Source organism: Monoraphidium neglectum (assembly GCF_000611645.1).
Source record: "Monoraphidium neglectum strain SAG 48.87 unplaced genomic scaffold scaffold01777, whole genome shotgun sequence".
NCBI classification, from domain to species: Eukaryota; Viridiplantae; Chlorophyta; class Chlorophyceae; order Sphaeropleales; family Selenastraceae; genus Monoraphidium; species Monoraphidium neglectum.
This window is the reverse complement of record NW_014011851.1, coordinates 4,285-12,430: the sequence shown is the minus strand read 5'-3', so window position 1 is coordinate 12,430 and position 8,146 is coordinate 4,285. Positions and strand designations below refer to the sequence as shown.

Here is an 8,146-nt window from a genome sequence, read left to right as displayed (position 1 = left end):
GGCATGAGAGGGGTGGAGAGCAGAGGGGTGAGAGGGGAAGCGTTGGCAAGCTGCGGTTGAGCTTTGCCTGCGAAGACCTGCGTGTATTACAGATGCAGGAGGGGGCAGGGGTGCACGCCAGGTGCCGGGCCAGGATCCAACGAAAAGTCGGGGCGCACCTGCTGCTCTCCTGCAGCACCGTGGCTGCGTCGAAGGCGTCCTGCTTCACAAAGGCGCTGCCCATTATGCCCTCGCAGTACGCCTTAAAGAGGGGCGGGGGCGGGGTCATGCTCAAGAATTACGGTTGTTGGGAGTGGGGGCAGCTTGAGTCACATCAATAGTACAGCGTGGTGCCAGCACGAGCAGCTCAATTCTGCCGCCTATTCACATGGTGATCACCATGCCACAGAGTGTGCGGTCAACTTCCCCTCTGGTCCCTCGTCCGACATCTGATCCTAAAACCCAGCCCCGCGCACCTGCAGCGCGTTGGTGATCCTGTCAGGCCGCAGCGCGCGCAGCAGCAGCAGCTTCCTGAACTCCCCGACGCGGCCCCAGTCTCCCGGCATGAGGGCGCGCTCCGGGGCCTCTGACAGGCACCACGCGCTCCACTCCTCACTGGCCTTCTCCAGGTCCTGGTCACAGGAGGGCGGGGTCAGCCGGGGGTTGAGCAGGGGGTTGGGCAGGGGGTTGAGCATTTGTGTGAGCAGGGGGGTGAGCGGAGGAGTGAGCAAGGAAGGTGGGCAGGGAGGGGGGATAGCAGGGATTTGGGGGTTGGGTTGAGAAATGGGGAAGAGCAGGTGCTGCATGGGAGGCAATGTCAAGGGTCGCAGGCTGCGTGGGGCAGGCGCAACTTTTTGAACACCCGTACAAAACAGGGACGGGCGCGGCGGCTGGCGCAGATTGCAGAAGGAGCTCTTGTTGTGAGGCCAGGGGCGGGTGTTCGGGCAGCCCAGTGGGTCCGCACCTTGGTGAGGGAGGCGAAGCCCGGCACCCCGCTGGTGGCCAGCGCGTCAACGGCGGCCCACTGACCCTCGGTCATCCAGCGCGACAGCTCGTCCGTGATAGGCGGCGGGGACGTGCTGGAGCAGTATTGCGCGTTTGGGTTGATGCCACACGTGTCAGTAGGAGTCTGAATGTTGAGCGAGAGAAGATCGAGGCGTGCTGGCTTCTTGCACGACACAACAAATCAAAACGCTGGACGCTTGGCTCGTTGCGGCGCGTCCCAGGGCTGCAGGGCTGGGAGGCCAGGGTCGCAGGCTCACCTGCGCGCGCCCTTGCACAGGGCCTCGTACTCGGCCGCGTCAATGGTGCCGTTGCGCAGGCCTGGAGGAAAAATGTAAGCAGGGACTCAGTGCTGCGCAAAGCAATGCCGTTGCTTCAGCTGTACCCGGGGTGCGCAAGTTGCCCAACAGCGGCCCGCAAACATGCAGATGTGAATCTTGTGCCTCTGAAGCAGAGGCAGCGCTTCATGAGGTGCAACAGGGCGTTTTCCTGAGGCTGACTCAGGTGGCAGCCGCACCGATGTTGAAGGTCAGCAGGGTCAGCACGATGAGCTTGTCGCGGTCAAACAGGCCGCGGCGGGTGTAGTTGAACACCTGGGGGGGCAAGGACGGCAGCAAGGGCAAGGATTTTTTTGCGGTGTGTGTCAAGAGAGAGCATCCACATCACGAGCCCCAGCGGCGTGCGCCAGGCAACCAAAGCCCAACCCAGTATGTGCATCCGCACCGTGTAGGTGCAGGTCTGCAGCAGCGAGGCCATCCTCTTCTCCAGCTCCTCTGGGCTCATGGCGTAATCGGTCTCCTCGGAGCCGTCCTCCGCGCCCTCGGCGATGGTCGCCTCGCCGCTCACGCTCGCCTGCGGCGGCGGTGGGGGGTGGGAGAGCAACACATGTGGGTGGACTGAAGCATTACACAACATCAGTACCAAGCATTCGCAGCAAAGCTCTCAATACCTGGAAAATCAAGCTCAACCCATGCATTACAGCGGCTCTGCCAGATACTCCTCGGCCCCACCTGTGAGCGCCCTCTCTCTCCTTACCTGCATGTTGGTGGGCCTCCTGCTGTGCACGACCGGCGATGTTCCCGTCTGGCTGGACGTGCGGCGCGCCATCGCCATGACCTCGGCAAACTCACGGCGGTCCCCTGTCACGCGGCGCTGCATCTGAGGCAGCACGCCCTCGTTTGGCTGAGCGGCGGCCGCGGCCTGGGGTTGTGTGCGTGTGCGTGTGTGCGTGTGTGTTGAAGCCTGTCGCATGAGTACTTCTGCAGCATCTCGCATGCTCTACCCCGCCAGACTGCAACTCTGTTTCAGCAGGCGGCGCGGAGAGGTGCGTGGTTGCACTGCGACGCACCGGCTTGCGACGGCCTCCCGGCGCGTTGTCGAGGCCGCGGCCGTAGACTGTGACGAACGCGTTGAGGCTGAACTGGTAGAACGCGTGGATCTTGGAGAGGCTGTTGAGCAGGAAGAACAGCATCGCGCCGCGCTGGGCCACGGGGCGGTACCTGGCAGGATGCATCGGTGGTGGAGGCCATCGTGAGTAGGGTGCTGGCGGCGGAAGGGGCGCTGCCGCTGAGATCGCGTGCTGCGCTGCGGGTGTGAAGGGAGGGAGGCTTGGTCTTGCTGCAACCTCGTGTTGAGCACCCTGCACTTGATCGGGTGCAGCAAGCAGCAGAATGCAAACAGGGAGCAAGGCTGGTTGCAGTCTTTGTGGGGTGCGTGAGTGTGCGGTTTGGTGGGGCAACTGCGCTGGGCTCACTTGTTGCGACTGTCATTGATGGCGCCCTCTGTCTCGCGGGCTTCCGCCACCTTGTCCGTGATGTCGGTGGCCACGCGCTTGCTCTCCTCCAGGGACTCGATCAGCCCCACGTCCTCTGGTGATGATGAGGCGGGGCGTTGTAAAGTGTGGTGAACACATGCACAGCTGTTTGCATGCGTATGTGATTACAGAGTTCCAGTCTGCAGCGCAGCACTACTTTGGTGTTGCGTAAGGATGCATGCCGTTCACGCGGGGCAACAACTTGCGCAGCAAACACTCATGCTTCTTATGTCAGCCCGCCCGTCCACCTGTGATGTCGCCCTCTGCAGTTGACAGCTTGTACAGCAGCTCGTCCTCCAGCTGCTTCAGCTTGATCGTGAACTCGGTGTTCTAGGAACCGAGGGTGGGGCGGAATAGAACAAAGGGTGCATGTGTTGGGAGAGGCGGGGGGTGGGTCAAAGTGTGTCAGGGCAATACTGTCTCAGCTGCAACAGCTTTGGTCAGGTTTCCTGTTTACGCCGCACAAGGTCCCGCCTGAACAACGACGGTAGACCCAATCTCTCAGGGGCCAGAGCCAACGAACTGAACATGGCGTCACTGGGCAGTGGGCATGCGTCCTTCAAGCACATGCTGGGGCCTGGTTGCAGTTCCTGCAGCCCCCACCTGTATGATGAGCTGTGTCTTGGTCTCCTCAAGGTCGGGCCGCTCCTTGTTGACCACAAGCGCCAGCAGCTGGTCCTCCAGGCCCTGAGGGCGGCGGCAGGGGTTTGAGAAATGTCAATGTTGGGTTACGGGGGGTTGCTCAGCATGTGGCGGTGGCGCTGCAGAACGGCGACTACAAGCATCATCGCTGGCGGCCCTAATAGGCCAGGCCAACTGCCATGAGCGACAGGGTGAGAAATGCGATGCCAAGGCGCGCCTGCTCTGTGACTGTGAAGTTGATGAGGGTGGTCTCCGCCTGGATCTCCGGTGGGTAGTGCGGGTTTGACAGCTTGGTGTGCAGGAACAGCTTGAAGCTCCTGGAGGGCGGCAGGGCGGAGGGGCGTTTTTGTGTGGGTGTGTGTGATAACAAAGGTGGTGGGAGGGATGGACGGCAAGAGGCCGGAGAAAGCTCGAAGCCAAGACAACGGGGAAGCGTGCAAGGTGTTAGGGGGAAGCGCATAACCACCCTCTGGTGTGCAGAGGAGGGTCTGCGGCTGAGCACAGTATGTCTGACCGTCTTGCCAGCGGCAAGGTCTCACCTGTTGTACTCCACATCCTTGTCCCCCAGCTTGATGTACAGGCTGCGGCCCTTCTTGAAGGTGGACCTGGGGTATGAGTTGGGTGTCCACGGTTCAAACCTCATGGATTAGGCCAGCTGCTGCAGTGCCGCAGTGGAGAACAAGTTGCCACAGCCTCTGCCGCAATGATTCCGCAATTGCAGGGGAATCTGCTAGGGCAAACAACCAATGCAACCGCATTGCAACTTCCCGCCTCTGATCAGGAAGCATGGAGCAGGACCCCTCCTGTGCGCCCCACCGTGTGATGACGGGGTTGAGCACGGCGTCGATGGACTCCCCCATGTTCTCAATCAGCACGCTGTTCCCCGCGGCCATGGCGCGCTCAATCACCACCATCATGTTGTCAGCGCCCATGCGCACGACCTGGGGGACACATGTGTGCTCAGTGTGAGACCATGGCTCTGATGTGATATATCCGCCTGCATCCAGGATTAGGGTTGAGTTCAGCACACTCACCAGCCCACCAGGCTTGCAAGCACAGCGGTCGTTTGATAGCAAGGAGCCCCACAGCCGGACCACGAATGGTCAGCGGCGCCCCCACCTGCAGGCCGTTCTTGGCCTCCCTTTCCTTTATCCACAGCACTCCCTGCAGCTGCGGGTCCATCATCAACGGCCAGCGCTCGCTGTTGACCAGGATGGTGCCGTTCTGGACGCTGGTGGGGTCGGAGGGCAGGCCCTGGCGGATCCAGGAGGCCACCAGCGCGTCGTCCACCAGCAGTGACAGCGGGTCTGCAAGCAAATTGGGTGTGAGCGCGTGCACCAGTCAGTGTGCCCATGTCGAGATTGCTTCATGCAACTGTGTCGATGAAAAGCAAAACGGGTTGCAAAGCAAAACAAATCCAGGATGAGACTGGCACTTCACAGCTTCGCCAAACCCAGGCCGCGGGTGTTCCTTGCGTTACAGCGCGTTGCTGTGCGGCGCTGTGCCTGGCTGGGCGCTATGGGTCCCTCACCCTTGATGCCCTCCGTCATGGGCACCCCCTTGTCTGTCAGGAACTTGATCCAGTCGCTGATCAGGCCCGACCTGAAGCGGCTCGTGAAGGGGCCCGCGTAGCTCACAAACGCACTGGCGGGCGGAGGAGGGGGGAGGAGCAGCGTGGAGTGGAGGCGTGAGGCGGCAGCTGCCATATCGAGGATCCAGGAACCAAAAACCTTTCTCGGAGGGATGATGCAAGGTGGTCGAAGACGCTTTCCATCCTTCTAAACAAAGAGGACTGCATACATTGGCATCTTCACAGGAGGCCCCTATACTCCCTCAAAACACGTCCAGCACGCTCCTCAACCTAGGGCAGCAGTACCCTGCCAACCCACCTAGCCACGAGCATGTCACCCGTGAGCACGTCGTAGCCGGCGCGCAGCTGCTCCACCGTGCGCGCCCAGCGCTCGCCTGGACATTTTGACAAGATCCAGGGAGCAGCCAAAAGCAGGGGCGTGGTGGAAGTGGGGTTTTGCAATTGGAGGAAGGGGGCTGTTGGACAGGCCTGCACATGCCGCAGCTGCATGCCATATTGCTTGCGCCCGGCCCGTCGGCCCAGCGCACCCTCGGACGCCAGCGCGTTGATGAGCCTGTTGGCCAGCTGCAGCTTGAGCTGGCAGCGCTCGCTCTCGCGTATGGCGGCGTTTTTGTCGTCCACGGCCGCGTTGAACTGGGCCTCCAGCGCTTGCACCTTGGCATTGAGCTCCGCCACCTGTGCATATCGTGGTCATTGCCGCAACGCTCTTGTTGGCACGCGAGGCTGGATTAATTCCCATGAAACGGCCGAGGGTTCAATCCTCCCAGCGCCAAGGCGGTATGCTTGCGCTCCAGGTGTGTATGTATGTGTGTATGTGTGTGTGTGCTCACGCGTGTTTCAGAGGCCACATCACCCCACCTTCTGCTGCACAGCTGCCAGCATGGTGTTGGCATCTTGCAGCTTAGTATTGGCTGCGGCCAGCTCCATCCTCTTGGGCTCGACCTGTCGCAAGGGGTGAGGTGTGTGACCATCAAGAAGCAGGCGCTGGTCACCATCGACGCTCCGAGGAACTACCACACCGCCACAACCCCTCAATCAAATGAGCCTCAGCGACGTCCTGCACAACGGTTCCCTAAAACACTCAAACAAAACCCCCATATCCATCCTTAGCGCATGCACACGCGCTCGCGCTTGAGCATCCCCGTCGTCCGGCCGCCCGTGCGCGCGACCACTGCCAATGCCTCACAGCCCCACAACCTTACCACCTTGGGCCCCCGCACCTCGCTGACGACGTCGTAGTACTTGACAATGTTGACGGCCCAATCGCACAGCCCCGCGGCCGCGTGGCTCTTGGTGAAGATGACGTCACGGTTGAAGTGGGGGAGCTCCAGGTAGGAGCGGCACGCGTCGACTGTCTTCTTCTGGACCTGTGATTGATTGATTGATTGATTGATTGATTGATTGAGTGAGTGAGTGTGTGTGTGTGTGTGTGTGTGTGTGCGCACGCGTGCGCGCGCGTGGGGGCAGCAGCGTGTGACAAGCAATAGGTTAGTGACGGGTGATTTTGTGACGGGGCAGCAGAAACATGCGACAGGGCTGCAAATGTGCATGTCTTGTGGTGGTTGCAGGTATACGGAGAGCGCAACATACCTGCCAACAAACCCGTGCTCTCGACCCAGAGAAGACGTCACGGCCCAGGCATGCCTTTGTCCGTCCACCTCACCCCACCCCACTCCACCGCGACGCACCTTGCCCTCGTCTATGACGGTCTTGTAGCACCTGAGGCGCTCCAGGAACTTGTCGACGTTGTTCATCAGCTTGGTGGCCGCGGACCAGCTCTTGTCCTTGGGGTTGCCCTCCAGCAGGATGATCACCACCGCGGTGATGTCATCAACCCCTGCGGGTGAGGTGGGGAGGGCGTGGGCGGCGGCTGATTACAGCCCGGTAGAGAGCTGGGGAGAGTGTAGGAACTGAGACCTCGTAGCGAGGCCAGACAAGAGGCGGGCCCCAACGTGCTGTCGGGCGGGCGAGGCGACACTTGGCCTTTTAGAGCTTTCATCAGGTGGCCCCACAACATGCCCCAGGGCCCGTTCATCCGCCCCTCGCTACCCACCTGGTGGCGGCTTCTTCAGGCTCTTGGTCTCCCCCAGGTCTTTCTTGTTGAGTGTGTCTAGCGCCGCCTCGGCCTGGGCGACAAGCGGCTCGGCGGCCGCGAGGTCCGCCTCGCACGACGCCTGTGCGTCACAAATGTTGTAGACAATGCGTGATTGGGCGCCGTGTTATACGGCTAAGAAGCCGTCCAGTCAACAGCATAGAATTTCCAGCACATGGTTGCATCCCGTGTTGCCAAGAGCACTTTGCACACCCTGGTGGCCTTGCCACCACTGTCACCACTGAGCGCCCCCATCACCTGCTTCTCCGCCACCTCCTTGGCGATGACCGCGCACTTGTCGGCCTCCACCTTGGCGCTGTCGTTCTCCGCGGCCACCTTCTCCTTCTCCACGCCAACCTGCGGTCATGCCGGCAGTGCAGCGGCGCAGTTTAGTGGCGGCCCGGCCTGGAAGCCCCGAAAAACTGCGCGTGCGGTTCAAGCCATCACATCAGGATAAGAGGGGCAGGCCAAGCTTCACGTTTGATCCTGCACCTGTACAATGCATCTGGGCTGCACAGATCAGGGCTCAGATCTCCTTTTGCACCTCAACTGAGCTGCCGCCCCACCTGGTCTGCAAACACGTTTGCGCTGGCGACCTTGTGCTCCACCTCCACCGCCATCTTGCGGGCATCCTCCACCAACACATCCACGTCCGCCTGGAAGAAGGGTTGACATGGGGGTTTGAGCAGATGGGTGGGCGAGTGAGTACACAGCAGGGTGGGGGTGGGGACAGGGGTCGTTGTGACGAGTGGGGTTGGCGGCGGGGTTCAAGAGACAATGTGCGGAAAGATGACAGTGACAGGATACCACACCTGGCCCAGCGCCAGCCAATCGTGCCTGGTTTAGGGTTGTGGAGAGCAGCACAGCAGCCGGCAGCCCCCAACGCGCGTCTTCTTCTCAAGACGCCCAGAACCCACCTGGGTCTTGTGCAGCTTGTTGAGGCCGTTCTCCAGGCGGTCGATGGCCTCCTGGCTCTCCTTCCTCTTGCGGGCCAGGACACTCTTGTAAAGCTTGATGAGCTCAAGGA

At 61.2% G+C, this 8,146-nt stretch overlaps 1 protein-coding gene across 1 annotated transcript in view; it reads right to left on the bottom strand.

The window, feature by feature from the left end:
• Window positions 1-455: 455 nt before the first annotated feature.
• Window positions 456-8,146, bottom strand: part of MNEG_8987 (dynein heavy chain) — a gene marked incomplete at both ends in the record, with an annotated part of 11,891 nt that continues 4,200 nt past the window's right edge. The window contains 24 exons of the mRNA XM_014042541.1: window positions 456-611; window positions 944-1,058; window positions 1,242-1,302; window positions 1,499-1,574; window positions 1,705-1,833; window positions 2,017-2,181; window positions 2,330-2,480; window positions 2,735-2,849; window positions 3,043-3,124; window positions 3,398-3,481; window positions 3,612-3,753; window positions 3,976-4,041; window positions 4,253-4,377; window positions 4,556-4,743; window positions 4,968-5,080; window positions 5,326-5,401; window positions 5,555-5,702; window positions 5,886-5,969; window positions 6,230-6,394; window positions 6,716-6,864; window positions 7,081-7,201; window positions 7,333-7,476; window positions 7,686-7,775; window positions 8,037-8,138. Coding sequence (XP_013897995.1) covers window positions 456-611; window positions 944-1,058; window positions 1,242-1,302; window positions 1,499-1,574; window positions 1,705-1,833; window positions 2,017-2,181; window positions 2,330-2,480; window positions 2,735-2,849; window positions 3,043-3,124; window positions 3,398-3,481; window positions 3,612-3,753; window positions 3,976-4,041; window positions 4,253-4,377; window positions 4,556-4,743; window positions 4,968-5,080; window positions 5,326-5,401; window positions 5,555-5,702; window positions 5,886-5,969; window positions 6,230-6,394; window positions 6,716-6,864; window positions 7,081-7,201; window positions 7,333-7,476; window positions 7,686-7,775; window positions 8,037-8,138 — 2,847 coding nt within the window. The remainder of the gene's footprint in view (window positions 612-943; window positions 1,059-1,241; window positions 1,303-1,498; window positions 1,575-1,704; window positions 1,834-2,016; window positions 2,182-2,329; window positions 2,481-2,734; window positions 2,850-3,042; window positions 3,125-3,397; window positions 3,482-3,611; window positions 3,754-3,975; window positions 4,042-4,252; window positions 4,378-4,555; window positions 4,744-4,967; window positions 5,081-5,325; window positions 5,402-5,554; window positions 5,703-5,885; window positions 5,970-6,229; window positions 6,395-6,715; window positions 6,865-7,080; window positions 7,202-7,332; window positions 7,477-7,685; window positions 7,776-8,036; window positions 8,139-8,146) is intronic.